This window comes from Sorex araneus, chromosome 11 (assembly GCF_027595985.1).
Source record: "Sorex araneus isolate mSorAra2 chromosome 11, mSorAra2.pri, whole genome shotgun sequence".
Lineage (NCBI taxonomy): Eukaryota > Metazoa > Chordata > Mammalia > Eulipotyphla > Soricidae > Sorex > Sorex araneus.
The window spans coordinates 16,785,525-16,807,722 of NC_073312.1; the positions used below are offsets into that span (position 1 = coordinate 16,785,525).

A 22,198-nucleotide genomic window follows, 5' to 3' on the forward strand; every position below is an offset into this window, starting at 1 on the left:
GCTGAACTATCTCTCCAGCCCCCAGTCCAGATATTTTTTGAATGTTTAAATGGAGCATCCTGTTTAGGTGTCCGGCAATAATTGTGCCGGTGTTACTATTATCTTCATTTTATGAAAAATGAAGTGGAACACTAGAGAGGTCCTGGTGCCTACAAGTAATAAAGTCAAGTCGAATGTGGGGCCTGTTCTCGGTGGTGTTGTAAAGGTTTCATTCTCTCCACCACTATGATTTAAGAAACAGTCAGGGAAGGCTTACTTCCTGGAGGATGTGGAAACTGACCAAGGTCTTAAAGGGTGGGCAAAAAACACAGAAAACCCCAGGGGAGTAAGGGAATGCGCTTAGTCAAGGCAGAGAGAAGAGCCTGAGTCTGGCACAGGGGCATGCCTGTGAAGCCTGCTTGCAGGTGGACCTGCTGGACAGGAGCAAAGGAGATTAAATCCGGGAGGCAGGGTGGGGCAAAATGACACCACAGAGCAGCTGCTTCCCCCTTCAGGAGGAAGCAAGGCGGCAGGTCAGCAGGCTGCTCTGCTGACCTGCCGATGCCCCGAGGAAAGCAGCTCACCCTCAAACCCACTCTGGAGAGCACCCAGAGCTTCTACTCCCATTTAATCATTTTTCCTTGCTGTAAGTATTGTCCACTCCCCCACACACGGGGAAATCCACTCTTCTCCTCTAATAGTTTATATTTTCTGGCTAAACGGCCTTTCATAACACCCTTTTGAGACCCTCTTTCTTTTTTTTTTTTTTTGCCTGTTTAATTTTTTTCTAAACATGGGAGGTGGGGGATTTATATTTATTACTCAACCTAAAACTGCCACCCCTCATCTGAACACCCCCACCCCCAAAGTAAAGGTAGAAAGAAGATGCCAGAGGTTACTATGTATAATTCCTGAATTTGTGAACACAGAGCCATCAGCTCCATTCGTAACATTGCTGGAGGGCTTCAATCTGAGGTTGGCAGGAATTCACATCATTTGAACTTCAGAAGGCACCTTGGTATTTCAGGGAATCCTGGCTTTGTGCTTAGCCAACCTTCGATATGTGTGACTTGACTCAAGTTTCCTCCCTCAAGAACACTCACCATACATACTAGGAATATTTCAGCATTCTGGCCACAAGTTGCTGAGCCCTCACGGTACGGAAACCTCAAACAGGCCATGAAAAGCAGCTCTGGCGACAATGGAAAATAAGGCAAGCTCGTGCCAAGTAAGGACTTTGCAAAACAACAATAAAAACGGAACGCGGGAACTCATAGCCAGAGTTCTACCGGTGCCCTTCAGGACCATGCCCAAGAACCCGAACTAGAGACCTGAGGCTAGACACCCACCCCCTGGGAAGAGAGAGACCCTTGCAGAGGGGGTTGGACCAGCTGGCCGCGCTACAGCGCCCAGAGATTTCCTGGCTTGCCTCCTGGCCCCACCCCCAGGACTCTGGCCCCAGCAACGCGTGACGTCAGAGAAAGCCAGAGATGCCGATTGGCTGAGCCACGCAGCTAGGTCAAGTCCAGTCAGAGGAAAGAAGTTTGTCTCCATGTGGAAACCATGTGTCTCTAGCTGGGAGGGGGAGGAGGAGGAGGAGGAGGAGGCGGAGAAACTGAGATCAAGTGATTACAGGGGAGCGGGCTGAAATGAAGGCGGGGAGGCTGTGCACCTGAACTGGCCAGCAATGCCCTTTGCAGTAGTGACCTAAAAAAAAAAAAAAAAGCAAGAAAAAAAAAAACTTCCCTAACAAAAGTTGAGCCTTCCCCCGCCCCCCATCCTAATAATAATTAAAAAGCTAGGGCTCCTGTTTCCTCCCCAAAGCCAGGGACCTGGGCAATGCTGGAATCCTATCGGAACGCCCAGCCAACACCCCCCCTTCCTCCTCCTCCTCCGTCATCTCCCCCCCCCCCCCCAACAACGGAATGATGTAAGCTTTTCGGAAAGCGGGGCTCGGGAGCAAAACAAGCCCCGCGCGCGCCGAGCGACCCGCAGTGCCCGAGCCCGGCGCACGCACGACCCGCCCCCCGACTCGCGTTATTGCTGTGCACACGCGGGCCGCCGTGACGCGCGGGCATTGTGTGCAGCGAGCAGAAAACAACGGCGAGCGCCGCCAGCGCCGAGGAGCGCCCCCAGGAAAGAGGCAGATGCTGGGCCGCCCTTTTCCGTACTGGGAGACCCAGACGGGGCGGGAACGGGGGTGTAGGGGGGGGTGGGGGAGGCCAGGAGTGGCGAGCAGAGAGTGGCCCCTGGTGGGCCGCCGCTCGCGCATCTTTGCAAGGGGAAGCAGGCGGCAAATAGAGGAGCTGGTGAACGGGGGCTTGTGGGGGGGGGCCCTAGTTTACTGGAGGTCACCCTCGGCGGCGGGAGGGGAGGGGCTAGGGCCTGGAGCTGGGCACGGCGCAGCGCCCCACGCTCTCGGGGAAATCTGGGGGCCGTTGGCATCACGTCATGCAGAGCCCAACAGCCGCGGCGAAAAGAGGCAAGAGAGCTAAAAATACTTCCGTGGGGAGCCGGCCGGAGGAGGGGCAGCACTGCCGAGGGGCTGATTACGCGGAACGAAGTTGACTTTGGGGCGCGGAGCTTCCCGAGCCCCTGGCGGCGGGGGTGGGGGGGGGGTCTTGCGCGCCGGATGCGCCCACAGCTCGGGAGAGGGGCCGGGAGGGAGCCCCTGGGCTGGCTCTGCCCGGGAAGCCTGCTCGGCTGTCGCTGGCCCGCCCCGTGCGGGGCAGCCCGGCCCTCTGCTTACGTGACTGGTGGCCACGCCGGAGCCCCGGCACGGGGTAAACAAGGAGGTGGCGGCGGCCAGGGCGGGGGGGGGGGGGGAAGGCGGGGAGGGGGGGTGCTAGGTCTCCCGATTGTCTGCGGGTGCGAGGTTGGGGGGGGCGCAGTGCAAGCTCCAGCCGCCTGCCCCTCTAGTCCACGGCGCTGAGGGTGGTGGGCAAACCAGGTTTGCCACACACTGCCAAGGTGCCCTCTTGGGGTGCACCCCCAGCGAGAACCGACGCCAAGGGACAAGCTCCGGAGAACCCCGGACCCCGGAGGTGGCGGTGTTATGTGTGTGTGGGGGGCACAACCGAAGAAGAAATCGCGCCCCTCCCCCCTCCAACAAAAGCAAACACACAAAACAAAACCACGTCTTCCCCCCACACCCCACCAGCTTTGGCTTTTCAGAAACCGCCCCTCCCGGCGAATGCACACTCCCTCCCCCGAGAATAATCGCAAACTGATTCGGGCTACACGGCCGGCCGCGGATGCGCCTTTTCTGGAAACCCAGCACTCGGAGAAAACAGGAGAGAAGAGAAAGAAAAAAAGGCACCCGACCGCCCAGCACAAATCCTTGTTTTTGCCTGAGGACCGGTGGGTGCACAATTGTGCGGCCAACCCGTGGATACTTTAAACCCGGAGGCCTGGGGACTCGGTCAACGAAGGTGTTTTTGTCTTTGAGGGTTGTTGTTGTGTTGGGGTTTGGGGGGGGGGCGGATTGCAAGATCTGACACGTTGCAATCGGGGCTTTATTTTTTTTAACCCCCCCACCACACACACACACACACACACACAAACACACACACCATTGATCTTCCTACTTGCTCGGACAGATTAAACAGCTCGATTTTCTCTGGTCTGTCGGTCTGTCTGCTTCGGCCCCTTCCCCCTTTCTCGCGGCTATTATTTGTGCGAAGCGTGCTGGAGGCACCGCACGCTCGTGCCCCCGTTAGGGCACTGAGTCGGCTGCCTGGGGAGGGCTAGGGGACCCGCGGGCAGACAAAAATGAAACAAACACAGAAAGGAAGACACCGCGGGGTGGGGCTCCCAGCACCCCTTCCCTCCAACACATCTCTCCCCACCTGAGATGGGGGGGTGCGAATGGGGGGGGGATGGAAATCGACCAGGAAGGCGTTTGCCTCCCTCGCCCCGCGCCCACTCGGGAGCTGTCTCCCGGAAAATAAAGAGCCCGCACACAACAGCCCACACCTTCTTCCCCAACTATTGTCTCCAGCGAGATTCCCAAAGTTTCCTTCTGGCTTCGTCCCCTAAGCCAAGTTTCCCCCGGAGCAGGACGGGGGTCCGGGCGAGCCGCTGGCGCTGCTCGGCCCTGCCGGCCTGTTTCTTGGGGGTGGGGGGCGCGGTGGCACCCCGGGGCACGGGAGGCGTGGGGGTGGGGGGGCCCTCTCGCAGTGGCCGCGATGGCCAGAGCCCAGCCCTACGTGGAAAGGCGAGAAGTAAGACTGCCGGGAGAGCCAGAGCCGAGCCGGCCCGAGCCCACGCCGCCGAGGGCTGATCCGTGCAGCTTGTTATTGTTGTGTGTGTGTTTTCTTTCTGCAACCGCTGAGCTGTGCCTACGGGTCCCCAACTTTCAGCTTCCAATCCTCACCCCACCCAGGAACGAAAGGCAGAAAAACAACACTTGTCTGCCGGAGAAGGCTCCGGGAAAGAAGAAGAAGAAGAAGGGTAAAAAAAAAAAAAAAAAAGGAAGAAAGGCGAGACCTGGAAGAGATGAGCTCTGGGCTCAGTTGTCAGCAAACAACAACACTCCCCGCTCCTCGGCCCCCGCCGTGCTCCCAGCGTCGGGGAGACGGACAGACAGACGCGCCGACAGGCCCCCTTCTCCCCCCCCTCCGCTCGTCTTTGTTACATCTTTAGCAGCTTGGTGCGTGCGTGTCCTTTCTCCGGTGTCATCGGCTTTCGTGCCGAGGGCTGGATGTGTGCGTGGGGGGGGGGGGGCGCGCGGGCCGGGCGGGCGACAGGGGTCGCCCGAGTGGGCGAGGAAGAAAGAGCCCGGCGCGAGGTGGAGCGGGGGTGGGGGTGGGGGGTGCCCCCAAACTTACTTTTGTTTTCTTTCTCGATCTGCTCCAGGTAGCTGGCGGCCTCGAGCAGAATCTGCACGTTCTGCAGAAAAGTGTTGATGTGCTTCTCCATCGAGTTCTCGCTGGTGTTGAAAATGTCCGAGAAGGGGCACCTGAGCTTGGCCCCCGCGGGCTCCTCGGGCTGGACGGGGGGCTGGGGCGCGGCCACGGCCGGGGGCGCGGCGGGGACCAGCCCCGCGCCCTCGCCGCGCGCCTCCTTGCGCGGCCGCCCGCGTTTCCCCATGGAGGGACCGGGGTCCGCCGAGCTCGTCCTCTGGTGGGGCTGCGCGGCCCGGCCGAGCTCCGGGCCCCAGGGGAGAGACCCGGCTGGCTGGAGCCGAGGAGCTGCCCGGGCGACCTGACTTCCCGAGCCTCTCGCTGCGTGCAGTTGTGTGTCGGCGTGTGCGTGTGTGTGCGTGTGCGTGTGTGTGTGAGTGTGTGTCGGTCTCGCAGTGTCGGGCTGTGTGTATGGGAGATTGAATGAACCTACAGGACAGACGGAGGCGCTCTGGCGCCTGGGTCCTAGTGCGAGCCTATCGCCATCGGACCGGTCAAAATAAAAAAGGTGGAGACAAGTGACTCAGGAACCGCCCCCCCCTGCGTGTCCCCGCTGCCTTCCGCGCCTCTCTCCAAGTCTTACAGTGCACGGCACTGTATTTTAAACTGTAATGGAAAAAGAAGAAGAAGGAAAAAGAAACAGACTCCGTGCCTCTGAAGTGCACCTGCATGAAAACAAAACTACTACGCTAGTTTTTTTTTTTTCCCTGTACTTAAAAATATCTTGCAAAAGCATCCAGCACAATGCCTTGCACATAGTTTAGGTCCGTAAGAATGGCAATTGCTATGACTTTTTTTTTTTTAAATACAAACATAAAAACCTAATTCGGAATATATTGTCTGAAGTATGTGTGGGGGGAGGGAGAGAGAAAGAGAGACAGAGACACAGAGACAGACAGACAGACAGAGATGCCCTGCCTCTGCACAGCCCATGGAAATCCTCAGGCTACCAAGTCAGGTTACAGACTCACTCTTTCTCCCTTCAAATGCTAAATTCTTTCCCCGGAAGGGGAAGGAGATGTAAGCATTTCTTTCCACACTTCTCTACCCAGCCCTGGCCCAGCTGTGCAAAGCTCACACTAGGGGGCCCCCACACCTGGCTCCTTTTTATTTGACAGGCCAAAGTGGCAGCCCCGAGACCCCACCCCCAGCCCAGCTGAATTCCACCGTTGGCTCTGAAGAACCCTGCCCCGCCTCGCCTCACGTGTCCATCTGCAGCTGTGGCCCAGTGGAGGTCTGTGGGAACCATGGAGGTTTTCCAGGCCTGGAAGTGCAGTGCAGGGCAGGCTGTGGTTGAAGGCCCCAGGGAGTGCCACGGAGAAGGGTTCAAGTCCCAGCTCTGCCTCACATGGACCATGAGCTTGGGCAGTCCTCTAACCTCTCCGTGTAAGTTTCCCACCCTTGAAACCTCAGATAAGATTCTTGTGCTGGGACGCGGGAGATAGTACAGTGGTTAGGGAGCATGCCCAGCACCTGACCCTTGTTTAATCCCCCAGCACCACCAGGTACGGCCCTGGACACTCACCTCCCCCAACCCTGCCAAAAAAAAAAAAAATCATGTGCTGATTCTGTCACATTTGCACTCACAGGGCTGGAGAGATAGCACAGCGGGTAGGGCACTTGCCTTGCAACACCTGGGATGACCTGGGTTCGATTCCCAGCATCCCATATGGTCCCCTGAGCACCGCCAGGAGTAATTCCTGAGTGCATGAGCAGGAGTAACCCCTATTCCTGAGTGCATGAGCAGGAGTAACCCCTGTGCATCGCCAGGTGTGACCCAAAAAGAAAAAAAAAAGCATTAAAAAAAAAACCATTTGCACTCAGTCCACTCTCTGGCCCTTATTTCTTCTAGTCCAGATTCCGACAAGAGCCTAATCCTCTATTTAAACCTGATGAGGGAAACAAATTGCAGGAAGCTCTGTACTTTTGCACTTGTTGGAAAACATCCCTGCCCCAGGCCCATCAAAATATTGTCACTTTGCAAGGCCTCCTGGAGGATTTTTGTTGTTGTTGTTTTTTCCTGAAAGAACTATTTGCATAGAACACCCAGCTGCCCCCTGGACTTATGCAGCCTGGCCAGCCCTTCTCTGCAGCGGCTTCCTACACTTTTGTTAGGAAGACTTTCGTGGAAATGAAAACCGTTTGAAAAAAGGAAAGTACATTTTCTTAGAAAGCACTCACTATATTGAACTTACTCCGCACATACCCTCCCAGAGCCTTTGGGAAAGTCTCCTGTGAGGCCTGGGTGTCGGCTGCATGGTAAGAGTATCTGCCATGCAGGCAGGAGGCCCCAAGTACAATCCACCCCCCACCCCCATAACATCACCTGCTCTCGGTGGGGCACCTCAAGCACCAGAACCAAGTGTGTGCTTGGTGTGCAAATACCACAAGCGTGTGAGTCCTGGTCATGCCAACAACAAAAGCGAAGGTGGGGGCAGGGTGGTGGGGGAGTCTTGTGTATTTCTTAGACTATGACAACCTGGCACTGATGTGACAGGGACAGCCACCATTTGACATTCTAAAGCCAAAGCATTCCCATCAGGGGGCCCTAACAATCATACTCTACCGCCCTCTGGCTCATTTTCCGTCTTGTGACAAATTGTGCATTGTTACTCTCTGCATCCTTTGGCTTCTAAGCGCTGCGAGATAAAAGTTGACCTTCCATTACGAGAACAATTACTGACTTTCGGTTCCAGTCGGAACCACAGGCTGAGTTACTCATGTTTAAAAAAAGTCTATAAATATCGAAGGACTCTAGGAAGGTACAGTTTCAAACAGGTTTTATCCGATGTCCTTTTGTAAGAGCTGGCACTGTGGGGAACAGCCCCGATCTCCTTTGCTCCAAATGAAAGGTGACAGTGAGACACTGAACTAGCCGAGTCAGAGAAAGCCTCCATCTCCCTTTCATTGCCCTGTGGAGGCATGGGCCAAATATGCACACATGCCCTCCGACAACCTCCATGGATGTCTACACGCCGAACACCTGGAGGAGGGCATACCCTACAGGAGCGCGGGGTCCTCGTGCTCCATCGTTATTTATTCACCCCTGTTTCATCTCTCTCTCTCTCCTAGGTCTATGAGTTTCAGAAAGTCCAGTGGGAATCTTCAAGCTGGGCCACAGATTCGACCCAAGCCAAAATAAACAATGGCTTGAAGAAAATCTACAAAAAAGTGCTGATTTGCACTCTTCCCACAGTCAGCCTCAACCCCCACCACCATTCCCATGGAAAACACCACTGCTGGTGCCAGATCGAGGCTCCCCCATCACAGGGCATTGTTTTTTGTTATTATGTGAGTTCTTAGCATCAGACAATGGCACCACAAGAGACACAGTGGAGGCGAGAGACATGCCTTTTTGTTTCACATAGTCTGTGCTATTGTGCCCCAGAATCTCACATATAGTTCAGTTGCGTATATTCATTTTGGTAACATGTACATGGAATGATGGATGTATCGAGATAAAGGCCGTCAAGTGTGAAATCACATTAGTACCATATTGCTCGCGCTCTCCTCCCCCACCGTACCTCAACAAACGGATTTCTCTAATAAAGTTGGCCCCAGCAGAAAGCGTGGTATTGCAGGGGTTAGATCACGGGCCAGGCATTCAGGAGGCCGAGTTACAAGCCGAGCTCCATTCCCAATTAGCTTTGCTTCCCAGGAGGAACCATTCAAACCCGTTGTACCTCACTTTCTCTGGGGCTTTGACTTCATAAATAAACAGGCTACTTGGGAAACTTGCTAAGAATTTCTTCAGACAACAGGTAGGAAATGCGAATACAGCCCACCTGATAAGAACATGTAAACTCTTGGAAAGAAAAACACTGCTGTTTTTGGAGAGCCCAGCAAGGCCAGCCACGTTAATCCCAAGAGCCCAAGATGTCTTAGGCGCTCCCAGTCTTCTGTCTCTGGATTTGGCCTGTTTGCTCGGCTGGTAATGTTTTTCCATCAACCTTGTTTGCATATTAAAGCAAGATCACTCTCTCTCTTTTATTTGTCCCTCTTACCACCTCCCCCCCCAGACATTCTATACTCTTACATCAAAGGAGTTGTTTTGCCTGTAATTATGTCTTCAGGTACACAGAGGCTGGTTAATTACTGAGAAGGGGATAGAGTGGCCCCCAGACCTCCCCATGCCACGCTTGTGTCCAGGTGAGATATTCTGGACGATTTGGACTTTCCTGAGCCTTCCACTGCCCTTCCTCCCCTCCCAGATTCTCCTTCGTGGGCCCTTTCTGTGAAAGTTCACCCTTCCCACTCCCAGCTTCATCTTGGACCCTGCCAGCACCACTGGGTCAGGTTCTTCCCTGCTCTTTGACCCCTGGTCTTTGCACTCAGACTTGGTAAACACCCCAAAGAGAGTCTCCGTCTCCTGCACTGTCACTGGAGTTCTAATCCCCAGCCCCGGCCTAGCTGAGTTTTGTCCTGCACACCTCTCCCTTTGGATCGCCCAGTAGTAAGCACAGGAGCTGGACCAGGGATGCTCTGCTGAGAACTGTCCTCTCTTCAAAGGAAGGGGTGGGCTCCTAGCAAAACCCAGGAGTAGCTGGTGAGGGACCAAGACAGTAGCAGGGTGTCCCATAGGACTCTGCACTCCCCCTGGCTCCGGGCATGGCCTTAGAAGCGCTGACCAGGCCTCCTTCAACTCCCCTTGCCTCCCCCCACCCCTCACACACACACGCACACACCCAGTAGCTGGTATAGACAGGGGCAGAGGATAAATAGCCTTCCTCTCCACTGGAGCTCCCCCGGGTGTCACCTGCTTGAGAGGCATTATCTCTGCTCTTCTGGACTCTGCCCTTCTCTCTCCTGAACCCCTAGACTGGCAGGCCCCTCCTCTGTCAGCCGGCTCCTGGGCTTTTCCTCGCCAGCCCAGCCCAGCACTTACAGGGTTCATTAGACTATGAGCTCATCAAGGGCAGGGAGCAGGCCGCACTCTCCCTGGCGTCTCTGGCCCCCAGGCAGCTAGCACGAGGCAAGGAACAAATTAGGCCATGCAGGTGTGTGGCAGGAAGGCCCTTTCTCGCCGGACAAAACTGTGCTGGCCCTTCATGGCTTCCTTGCTCCAGTGTGGCAAGAAGTAGCGCTTGGTACTGCCTGCCAAACCCTTCCTGAGTCACTCACATTAAAGTTTCAGTACTGAAGTGCTGTCTCCGTGGAGAAGCCAGAAGCCCATTGAGCCGGATGGTTGAGGTTCCTCTGTCCAAAGGTGCAGGCGCTCAAAGGTCCTTTCCCTGGTCCTATGGCCCTAGAGTAGTAAGAGGCCTTCGATGGAGAATTTTCACAAGTCAGGCAATGAAGGTGGTGGCCTGAGACCAAAGTGGGAATCATGTAAATACCACTCCCACCCCCATCCATCTACTCATATCTTCTCATTTATTTTTTTGGTGGTGGGGGGAGGGGAAGCACACTCGGCAGTGCTCAGGGATTACTCCTGGCTTTGTACTCAGGGATTACTGTCGGTGCTCAGGGAACTGTGTGGGGTGCCCAGGATTGAACTTGGATTGGTCGCATGCAAGGCAATGCCCTACCTGCTGTACTGTCACTCTGGCCCTCATGTTTTCTCATTCTATGGTATCCTGAGCCATAACCCAGCCACAGCCATGCTCAGCGCCACTCTCCACATCTTCAGACGAGCCTCTCATATGGGGGAGTCGGCAGAAGAACCCAGGTGTGCAGGACCCAGGGCTGAGATCTCCAAGGCTGCTTGAATTGGGAATGGGCCTCTTCCACCCAGATCCCCATTTTCCAGTAGCTAGGCAGTCACACCCAAAAAACTGCCCCTGTGATCATGTAATCCCATCAACGGCCAAGATCCAGAGACTATTAAAACCAAGCTCCCTAAATAGCCTAGTTCTCCCTAATAGCCTCTTGGAGAACCTGACAAGCTTTCGAGAGTCTATTGCCTACTTGGGAGAGTCTGGCAAGCTCCTCGTGGCATATTCAATATGCCAAAAACAGTAACAATAGGTCTCATTCCCCTGATCCTGAAAGAGCCTCCAATCGTTGGGAAAGACGAGTAAGGAGAGGCTGCTAAAGTCTCAGGGCTGAGTGTACTAGAGACATTACTGGTACCCGCTCGAGTAAATCGGTGAACAACGGGATGACAGTGATACAGTGATGGTATCCTCTAGAGAGGGTTCCCCCCAGACCTCTACTTTCCTTTGTGTCTCCATATTGTTTTTTCTCCTCTTCCTTTTGTTGTTATTTCTGTGTCTTGGTTTTGGTGCTCATACATACTTGTTTGTGGGGTGCTAGGGTAATGTCACCGTGGCTGAGGATTGTACTCAGTGGTGTGGGGGGGTGATGGAGACTGAACTCACAGTCCCACACAAGCAATGCAGGAACACTATCACTGGGCCACATTTCCAGGCTCAACGTCTGTATATTTAATAATTTTTAATGAATCTAGCCAAAATTCTAAATTCAGCTACATTATAGGACCAGCAATTGAAAAAAGCTCAAAATTTAGCCTTAAAAGTGGCCAACAGCGGGCCAGAGAGATAATACAGTAGGTAGTGCATATACCTTCACGTGGCCAACCTAGGTTCTATCCCTGGTATCCCATATGGTTCCTTGAGCATTGCCAGGAGTAGTTTCTGAGTGCAGAGCCAGGAGCAACCCCTGAGCATCGCTGGGTATGGCCCCAAAACCACAAATAAAAAAACAAACCAAAGATGGCCAACAGAGCTGAAGCAATGAGCAGACCATCTGCCTTGCACGTGACTGACTTGGGTTTGATCCCGGGCACCCCATGTAGTTCCCTGAGCCTGCCACAAGTGATTCCTGTGAGCAGAGCCAAGAGTAAAAACTGAGCCCACAGGATATGGCCCTAAAACTAACTGAATAAATAACAATGACCAGTGTTTTAAGCTAAAGAAGTGAAGTTTTTTTTTTTTTCTTTTTGGGTCATACCCGGCGATGCACAGGGGTCACTCCTGGCTCATGCACTCAGGAATCACCCCTGGCGGTGCTCAGGGGACCATATGGGATGCTGGGATTTGAACCCAGGTCGGCCGCGTGCAAGGCAAACGCCCTACCCACTGTGCTATCACTCCAGCCCCAAAAGAAGTGAAGTTTTAATGTGAACTGTTAGGATTGGGAGTTGGAATATCAAGTTGTAAGCAGGCAGTGAAGTGTCTTCCTCCTGACCACTAATTGATTCAGCTTAGACTAGTTGCTTAACATCTCAGATCCTCCTCATTTCTCTATAAAATGCATCAAAATTTGCCTTTTCAAGGGGCTTGTATAAAGGAACTTCAAAAATTAAGGGGCTCTGCACATGTTAGGAAAGTATTAGGCTTGAAGCACCCTGAAAGATTTCTGGCAGGGAACAGAGAGATAACACGGGGCTTAAAGCAGATGTCTTGCACGCAGCTGAGTCCTGTGCAATCTCCGGCACCACAGGGTCCTGAGAACATCACAGGGCACCGTGAAGGAGACCCCTAGATACCGCTGGGGTGGCCACACCACACCACAGGGCTGAACTGAACCACACACTTGAGTCCTTGCATTGAATTGTGGGCCCAGTTGTCTGAAAATCTCCAGAAGAATCGATCCCTGGGCCTCCTGAGCACCACTTTTGGGAGATGCCCCACCCATCACACACACATACACACACACACTTTCAGAAAACAAAAACCCTTGGGGTCGGAGCAATAGCACAGTGGGTAGGGTGTTTTCCTTGCACGCGGCCGACCCGGGTTCGATTCCCGGCATCCATATGGTCCCCTGAGCACCGCCAGGAGAAACTCCTGAGTGCAAAGCCAGGAGGTAACCCCTGTGCATTGCCAGGTGTAACCAAAAGGCAAAAAAAAAAAAAAAACCCAAAAAAACAAAAAACAAAAAAATTAAACCTTTGCAAAACTGTGACAACTAAGAGTGAAAAAAGTCCAGTGTCTGTGGGCAGGGTTCCTAATTTTCTCTCATGGAATTCCGGGTTAGTCTTTCGCCATCTGCAGCACCCCTGACCCCAGAGCATCACAAAGTCAAGCACCCCTTGATGGGACTCATCACAGACTGGGGTGTCACTGCCCACGGGGAATACTGAGTCCACGGGGAATACTGGAATATTGGTTGCACTTACTCACACTTTATCTCTAGGAAAACCCAACATTTCACTGGAATATCAGAAAACTAAAAAGAAAAAATAAAAATAAAGAATTGTTTGGAGAGCCCCATTCCTGTTCTCAAGGATGCCTGGGGACCAGGACCACAAGTTTGTACAAACACTGAACCCAGTACCCTGGGGATGTGACCCACACCCTGGGGGTGGGGCGGATACACTCGATGCTCAGGGATGAAGCAGGCCTGAAGGTTGCTTCTAGCCCCAGAGCTGGTCATTCACCTGCTCAGGACTCGCTCACCCACCTCTGCAGCCTATTTTTCCCCTCTTTTTCCAGTCACACCTTCCTGAGGTCCCATTCAGATCTCATGGGTGAAGAGGTTGGTGAAGTTGGCCTGTTTACTATGTATAACAAACACATAAGCACATACAGAGTATACATAGTAAGTTATTCCGCCACCAGACATAATCTTGCATATGTCAGGGTTATTCTAGGAATAGGAGAGCAAAAAGGCAAACAGCCCGCCATCCCAATTCCCTGGAATGTCTTCCCCAGGTACACACAGCACCAGATACATACAGGTAGATAGATGTAGACATGTAGACTCACACAGTGATAGGCTTCTTCACTCCTTATATACTCCCATTTTGAGCCAGAGGAAGAGGGATTCATACAGATGGACTGTTAAATCCTGTTACACATGACAGAAATAGTTAAAAAAACAAACAGTGAGGAAGGGTTTGCCTTCATGTTGCCCTTTATCTCTTCTTGTTTACATTGGATATCGAATTGTGTTTGCTTCCAACTGACCGATTGCTAGTTTGCACAGTTGTGAGGCATACTCCATTGTGTATCAGAATAGTTAAATTTTAAAAGTTCATATGTCATTCTCATTCGCAGAGTTCTGAAGATCTTACACATCTATGCGGCTTGCCAGAAAGTCACGTCAAAACAACTGTCGGAAATTATAACCTACCTGGAAAAGTCAGAAACGTAATCAGAGGCTATTTCCATATAACTACACCCTAAAAACTCCCATCCCAGACAGGCAGGCACATGACAATAACATGTTGGCATACAGCTGCAAGAATCTGCCTCAGACTTTTGATACTTAATTGTATCATTGTTAAAGTAGAATTGAGGAGAAAATCCCAAACACAGATGCTAAATTGGGAAATTCACCCTTCATAGTCTAGGAAGAAGTGGGCTCTACTAAATCTTAGGCTGAGTTGAATAACTTGTTAGGTTTTAATATACATCTTTGGACATGAGTGCATACATGCATGCAGTATGGTCCAATACATTCTGAAATACTTTAAATACACAAATACATCAGGAGTCAGGTAGATAGGTCAGGGATCCGAGGCACATGGTTTGCAGATCTAGACTGAGTTCCATCCCCAGAACCATGCAGACTCCTGAGCACTGCAGGGTATAACTCTGGAGGCCCCTGGGTCCAGGCAGCGCCGCATTGCTGGATCCTAATCTTAATCATCAGACAGGATTGGTTAAGTATCTCCAGGCATGACCCCGAAAGGGCGGGGGTGGGGGCGGGGTTGTCCTAATCATCATCATTGCTTGGGAGCCCTCTCCCCAATGGAATTAAATTTTTTTAAAAAATGAAAGAACTAATATCAGAGAATGCTTCTAACATTCCACACTGCGTGCTCTCCAAGCACAATTTTATGTCATTCTCTAAACCCTCCGGGAACTCATTAGTGCCTCCCCCATTTTACAGATGAAGAAATGGTGACTGAGGAAAAACAAGTACCTTGTCCCAGATGCCCAACTAGCAAGTGGCAGAGCTGGGATGCACTCTGGTCTCCAGCCTGTGACTGCAGGACACTCCTCTTCCCGATGAGAACACACTTACCTCAACACACTTACCTCACTGGATTCGGTCAGCCACTTGAGGGTTGGGTGGAAGCTTACGCAGTCTTGCTAATTGGATGTATGTGCATAACAAGGGTTCGCTCTCAAATCCCCAGGAGACTGTACATTTTTCCAATAAAACAGGGTTTTACCTTCTCACACAGTGCACAGCAACTCCTGCGGTGTCTGACAAATTCCCAGCAGAGAGGTGCAGTTCCAGGCCCTGGATTGCCAGGGGTTCTGCCTGTTACTTGACTGGAGATTTAGCAGGAAGTTCAGGGTCAGGCATCAGCTCCCCAGTCTCCCATCACTGCCCACACCACCTCTTCAGCACCCATCCTCCCTTCTCCCCAGAGAGCCGCATGCCTGAGACAGGGGAGTGGACACCATGCCACTGAAGGCCCAAAGGAAACACAGCTGGCCAGAGACTGTGAGTGAGCTCACTGTGTAAGTGCTCTCGGATGAGCTGGTGATCCTAGGGCCCAAGTCTGTGCTTTAGAACAACCCCCAGATTTATCCAAGGAAAATATCAGTGACCAAGATAAATGGGAATTTCATACAAACCACGGACAATGTTTTGTGTAAGTATGGCTCGTGCACTCTTTGGGACTGGTTTTTGCTAAAAAGTCCCCGTTCTTCTGGAAGTTCGCTGCCTGTCCTAGATTTTATCTGGCTACCTTCATAAAGGATATTAACCCAGGACAACTGGATTTGGATCTCTGGAGATGCGATTCCAGGACCTTTAAAAAAGTGATGTCTAGGTGATGTCTCCTGGGCAGAGATGTTGAGAATTACTGATACAGGGGACTTCACATCTTGGAGGACAAAGGAGAAGAAATTGGGTTTGGCCCAGGGCAGGCAGTTTCTGAGTAGCCTCAGGAGACACAGGAGACAAACCTCATCTACCTAAGGTCCTGTGTTCGGGAAGCTCTGCTGGTCACAGCCCAGGCAAGCCCAAGCAGAGAGAACGGTGCTGCAGTGTGCAGCCCAGGGTGTCTGGTGCATGCTGAGGGCTGCTCTGTGGTGCCAGCACCATCTCCAGAGAGCTCCTGTATTCTCCAGAGACCCAATCCCTTTCACTCCCTCCATCCTCCGACAGTTAAGGGAACACGCTCAAGTTTCATTTCCCTTGTGCATCTGAGTCCAGCAGGCACCCCTGTTTCAACTGCAGCCCGGGGAACTCAGAATGCAATTGACCCGGAAGGGTACCACAGGGAAGTGAAAGGTTGTGGGTGGAGTCAAGCAGAGATAAATTCAAACTCTGTTTCTGTCATTTGCATGAACAGGTCTGTGAACATGAGTGAGTTGTGTGAGCTCTTCAGACCTCGGGTTCTCATCTGCACAATGGGAATGATGATGCCTACCTTCCACTTTGCAAACAAAATAATACCTGTGAGTTGCTGAGCCCCGTTATGAGCAGAAATGATGCTGTGAGCAAGTAGCTGTTGTGATTTCTTTTTTTTTTTTTTTTTTTGCTTTTTGGGTCACACCTGGCCATGCACAGGGGTTACTCCTGGCTCTGCACTCAGGATTTACCCCTGGCCGTGCTCAGGGGACCATATGGGATGCTGGGATTTGAACCCGGGTCGGCCGCGTGCAAGGCAAACGCCCTACCCGCTGTGCTATCTCTCCAGCCCCTGTTGTGATTTCATTGTTGGTCACTATAGAGTCTCCTTCTCCCCAACATTGGCAGGGAAAATAGAGCAGGACCCTAGTGGGGTGAGGGGCAAGCAATGGCCTAGAGTTCCTCAAGAAGTCCCTCTACTGGCTAGACACTAGCTCAAAATCCCCCCACCCACCTTGTTCTCACCTTTCTGGTTTGAGCCCTTGTCCAAAAGTCTCATAAGATAGAATTAGTCATCACATAAAGGGAAGGGCTGAGATTGCATAAAAGGACTTGACTCCTTGAATCCTTGTTGTGACTTTGTCGCTAACTGGTCATAATCTCAGGCAGGTTATGGTTCCTCTTGGGGCTCTGCTTCATCTGTATAATGGATACAGGCCAAGTATCAACTGTATCACTGTATCACTGTCATCCTGTTGCTCATCGATTTGCTCGAGCGGGCGCCAGTAACATCTCCATTTGTCCCTGTCGCGTTTAGGGTCAGGGGAATGAAGCCATTATTACTGTTTTTGGCACATCGAACATGCCACAGGTTGCTTGCCAGGCTCTACCATGCGAGATTCTGCATCACGCTCTTCCAGGAGCTTTGTTTTATAGTCTCTGGATCTTGGCCATTGATGAGATTGCATAATGTGTGTGAGTGGAATGGTGGGGCGGGGGAGGGAGTTTGTGGGTGTGACTGCCAAGCTACTGGAAAACGGGGGATCTGGGTGGAGAAGGCCCAGTACAGATCAGAGCAGGCTTGGAGATCTCAGCCATGGGTCCCACATACCTGGGTTCCTCTGTCGATTCCTACATGCGTGAGGCTTGTCCGAGCATGTGGAGAGTGGCCTTGAGCATGGCTGCTGCTGGGTTCTGGAGGTTTTCAACTGCGGGGCTCTGCTTGGGGCCAGGAGGGAAACTCAACCCGCCCACCTCAGAAGGGGCCCCGGTGAAGACAGCCTGGAGCGGGGGCAGGAGATTCTGCTGGCTAGTCACTTCTATCCATGCTGCTGTGGTTGCTGGTCATTTGTAGAAATACGGCACTGAATACCATGCCCACTCTTCCCAAGGAATAAGATCTTTTTTCCTCCCACTTATCCATTCCCCAGACTTCTGGACTGGAGAATCAGGTTCATGCCCTGGGGAGAGCTTTAAGAGTTGTGACTTCCCATAATGCCCAAAGTAGAGAGAGAGTATGGGGAATATTGTCTGCCATGGAAGCAGGGGGAGGGTGGGGAAGGGGGGCATTCTGCGGATATTGGTGGTGGGGAATGTGCACTGGTGGAGGGATGGGTGTTACAATTATGTGATTGTAACCCAAACATGAAAGCTGGAAACTATCTCACAGTGTTTCAATAAAAAAAAAAAGAGTTGTGGCTTTCCTGAATTCTCCTTCAGGTAGTTATGCTTTTCTATTTCTGCTAAAAAGTATACTTTTTGCCCCTTTAAGTTACGTTTTCCCTTCACAACATGCAAGAAACTTCTATGTTCATTCTGCCTCTTTTTAAGATGCTCCTACACTCCCCCACACTGGCCATTGCCCAAATCCATGGTGCAAAAGGGAGAGAAACGTGAAGGGGCTATTTTTGAGGGCGTCATACAAAAGCTGAAGGCTCTCCCTCCTCCTCACTCCCAACTGGAGCACCTTGGGTACACCTGTTCTTATTCTCTTAGGTAATCCTTTCTTAATCCTTTTCAAATTTCACCTGCCACTGAGAGTCCACTGCTGCTGTCATTTTTGAAGGACAAACCTGTTTTTCAAGTGATAATTGCCTTGGCCATCTGTCTCCATTAGCCATACCCCCCTTCCCTTTTCTTTCTCCCCAGCCTAATAAGTGGGATAATAGTGTAATAAAAGAATATCATTGCAATAGACAGCACTTCTTTCCCTGTGTGTTCAATATCAGGATGGGCCTAAGAGCTTGACGGTGAGAACAGAGAATTCTTCATTGGACTTCCAGAACGTGTCCTATACAGGACTCAGCACTGCAGACATTGCTGGCTTTCACCCATGACAAAGAAAGTCATTTTATTATATGGGTCTCAAAGAAGACTTGTGCTGCTTATTTACAAGGCTGATGTTGATGCCAGTGGCTATTTTGAGAGGACCCCTAACTCCACTGGACTAGAGATTCCATAGTTCTAAGCAAAGCACTCCTGACCTTCTTTTGAAGTCACAGAGGAAATCTCTGGGAAACAGTTAAAAAGACTCTCGTTCAAAGGAAACTCCGCCTTTATTAATAATATTCTGAGATTTGTTCCTGATTTAGTTTGAGAAAAAACAAAAGAACCAATTGGGCAATATCTTTGGGAAACAATGCCAAAAAGGCTGGGGAGGGGAACTGCAGATAATTCATCATGGAGGACACTGTCAGCCACCTGATTTTTGGCCTGACAAAGCAACAATAGTGTTGAGATTGATGTTTTGTTTTGTTTTTAATTTTTATTTTGGGGGCCACACCCAGAAGTTCTCAAGGCTTATTCCTGGCTCTGAATGAAGGAATCACTCATGGCAGTGCGGGGAACCATATGGGGTGCTGGGGATTGAACCCGGGTCAGCTGTGTGCAAGGCAAATAACCTAATGGCTGTACTATCACTATGGCCCGATATTAGTGTATTTAGGGTAACTGCTCTGGGTATAAAACTATCTATACTCCCTACTTTCAACTACTAAGATAGAACATCCTTTGGAAATAGAGTGATGGTATAGCATGTAGGGAACTTGCCTTGCATGCGGCTGACCTGGGTTCGATCTCCAGGACCCCATATGGTCCTCTGAGAACACCAGGAGTGATTCCACAGAGACCAGGAGTAAGCCCTGACCACCATCGGATGTGGCTATAAAAACAAAAAAAATTTTTTAAAGATATTACTTCCTTTGATAGGGTTAAGTTTACCAAGATACAGATTTACTCAAGGATCTTTACATAAGGTCTTCTACTACGGAAGAGCTTTGATCACATAAAAAATGTTGGTGAATACCATAGAGTTAATTATGCACCTGCTTTGCACCTGTTTGCATTTGGAGGTTCAGTTCAGTCCTCAGCACTGCATGGTCTCCTGAGCACTGCTGGGTGTGATCCCTGCAAAGCAAGGAGTGGCCCCTGAAGACCACCAGGTATAGCCCCCAACAAACAAACAAAAATGTTGGTAAATTATGCTATCACTGTCACTGTCATCCTGTTGTTCATCGATTTGCTCAAGCGGGCACCAGTAATGTCTCCATTGTGAGACTTGTTGTTACTGTTTTTGGCATACATATCAAATACGACACGGGTAGCTTGCCAGGTTCTGCCGTGCGGGTAAAATATTCTCGGTAGCTTGCTGGACTCCCCGAGAGGGATGAAGGAATCGAACCTGGGTCGGCCGCATGCAAGGCAAGCTCCCTACCCACTGTGCTATCGCTAGACCAGCCACAGGCAAAGCAAGCGCCCTACCTGCTGTACTGTCTCTCCAGCCTGTCCCCCAGTTTGGAGGCTGACCACCTAATCGTAGGCAGCCAGCAAGGCTGTGTGAGGCCCTACACTGTATTATATTTTCTTTTTTTTTCTTTGTTGTGGTTAAAAGGTATACATAAAAATAAGGGTTATTTTTATTTATGTTCTTACTAAATACAGCCGAGAAGCTTGTGCATCCTATAAAATGAAACATAAGAAGATTCTGAAGAGCTTGGGTAAATAGGACTCAAGAGTGTGTTTCTTTACTCAGTAGTTGCAGTTTTGAATATTATCCTGTACTTGGAAAAATAATGCTAACATGCAAATACATTACTAATCAATAAGAAACTAAATGTACAGATCTATGGTTTAATACTGTATTTGTTCATCAAATGTCCCTTAGTTTAATTTATATTTTCATAAATAAATTTGTGTCTACTGTTGAGAAATTAAAAAATAAAAGACTCTAAGATTATAGAGTGAGCCAGTGAGACAATATTAGGGTTAAGATGCTTGCCTTGCATGAGGCTGACCCTGAGTTGATACCTGCCACTGGATGGTCCGTTGAGAACAGCCAAGAGGAGCTCCTGAGCACTGATGAGTGTGTTCCAAAACTCAAAGCCAAATACCTAAAGGTGGAGGGAGAATGGAAACTGCCTTTAGGATCTCAGGACCCAAGGAACAACACAGCTGTGCAGTCCTGTGTTTTTCTTTCTATTTTTAATTTTTTATTGACGTGGGGGACACACTTGGTGATGCTCAGGGGTTACTCCTGGCTCTGCACTTAGAAATTACTCCTGGAAGTGCTAGGGGGACCTATGGGGATAGAACCTGAGTCAGCCATGTGCAAGGCAAACGCCCTACCCGCTATACTATTGTTCAGAGATTTGTTCCTGATTTAGTTTAATTTTCCTCATTTATCCCAGACTTGGACCTGAAGAAGCCCAGAAACCTAGAAACACTAAGGACAAACAGAAAGACCCTCCACACGGACCACCAGGGTTTGATCCCTAGAACTGTAAATGGTCCCTGGAGCACTGCCAACTGTAGCCCCAAACAAACAAAAAAATAAGCAAAAGATAAATTACCCAATCAGAACAATGGAGAAAAATAGATTGGGGGGTGGTGGGCAAGCATCGTCCCAAGGACATGTGGCACATTGAAAACGGTTATTTGTGTCACTGGAGTTCCAGAGAGACGGGGGTAAAGAGCAATACCAAAAAAGTACTTGAAGAAATAATGATCAAAAGCTTTCTAAATTTGCTAAGTGAATAAAAGATTCCAGAAGCTATATGAATCCTAAATAGGATAAATCCCTAAATAAATCTACACTAAGACATACCATAATTAAATTTCTGGAAACCAAAGACAAAAAAAAATTCTTGAAAAATGTAAAAAAAATAGATGTAAACATGATATAACTTCTTTCTAAGCCAAATAAATTTAGGTAGTTAAAAGATATTGATAAAGAAGAACAAAATACAAGGACTCAAACTGCTTGATTTCAAGATCTATAACTCTAACATCACTCACAACAATTATTTTGGAGTATATTACAGAATGAAATGTAAGAGATGATAAATAAAGTTCCTGGAAGAAAACGTTGGGAAAGATTCCCTTGACATTGGTCTTGGCAATGATGTTTTGAATATGAAAACAAAGCCACAAGCAACAAATGCAAAAATAAACAAGTGAAACTTTGACCAGAGAGATAATACAGTGGGTAGGGTGTGTGCCTTGCATGCGGCCAACTCAGGTTCAACCCTGATACAACACATGATTCTCTGAGCATCTTAGCAGTGATCCCTGGACACAGAACCATCAGAAAGCTCTGACTTACTGTCCCCCAAACCAAAATATAAAGAAACAAAAACAAGTGAAACTACAGGTAGATCAAAAGAATCAAATGAAAAGATTTTTACACAGCAAAGGAAATCAACACAATGAAAAGGCGACCTGAGGAATGGTAGCGAAAGCACCAAATTATAAAATCTGATAATAGAGAAACATCCAAAATATAAAAAAATAATTTATACAATTCAATAGTCAAAAGGAAAAATGAATAATCCAATTTATATAAATGATAAAAAGTCTGAATAGTAAAGATATTAAATGGTTAACAAGTATATGAAAAGGTGTTCAATATCACCAATCCTGAGGATAATATAAACCAAAGCCACAGTGAGATATCACCTTACACCTCTTAGAATGTCTATTATCAAAACATAGCAAGTGTTGGCAAGGGTGTAGAGAAGAGGAATCCCTGAGCCCTATTGGTGGGAACGTAAATTGGTAATACGGAGAGCAACATGGAATTTCCTACAGTATAACCCAGT

The 22,198-nt window shown here is 50.0% G+C and overlaps 2 protein-coding genes across 5 annotated transcripts in view; one reads left to right on the plus strand and one right to left on the minus strand.

Annotated features, from left to right (window-relative positions):
- MXI1 (MAX interactor 1, dimerization protein) overlaps positions 1 to 5,653 on the minus strand; it is a 90,335-nt gene extending 84,682 nt beyond the window's left edge. Inside the window, exon 1 of the mRNA XM_004611926.2 lies at positions 4,809 to 5,653. Coding sequence (XP_004611983.1) covers positions 4,809 to 5,070 — 262 coding nt within the window. The 5' untranslated portion in view covers positions 5,071 to 5,653. The remainder of the gene's footprint in view (positions 1 to 4,808) is intronic.
- On the plus strand, positions 1,945 to 4,974 carry LOC129399439 (serine/arginine repetitive matrix protein 1-like). Of its 4 annotated transcripts, XM_055119648.1 has the most exons (4): positions 2,223 to 2,461; positions 3,140 to 3,339; positions 4,364 to 4,630; positions 4,837 to 4,974. In XM_055119648.1, the coding sequence occupies exons 2-4, from the start codon at positions 3,173 to 3,175 to the stop codon at positions 4,838 to 4,840; spliced, it is 438 nt and encodes a 145-aa protein (XP_054975623.1). In that variant the 5' UTR covers positions 2,223 to 2,461; positions 3,140 to 3,172; the 3' UTR covers positions 4,841 to 4,974. The 4 variants fall into 4 exon arrangements, 2 of the variants coding, with proteins under 2 accessions (XP_054975623.1, XP_054975622.1); XR_008627089.1 differs by lacking the exon at positions 2,223 to 2,461 and having other exon boundaries at positions 2,825 to 3,410; XM_055119647.1 differs by lacking the exon at positions 2,223 to 2,461 and having other exon boundaries at positions 2,825 to 3,339.
- Positions 5,654 to 22,198: the final 16,545 nt, after the last annotated feature.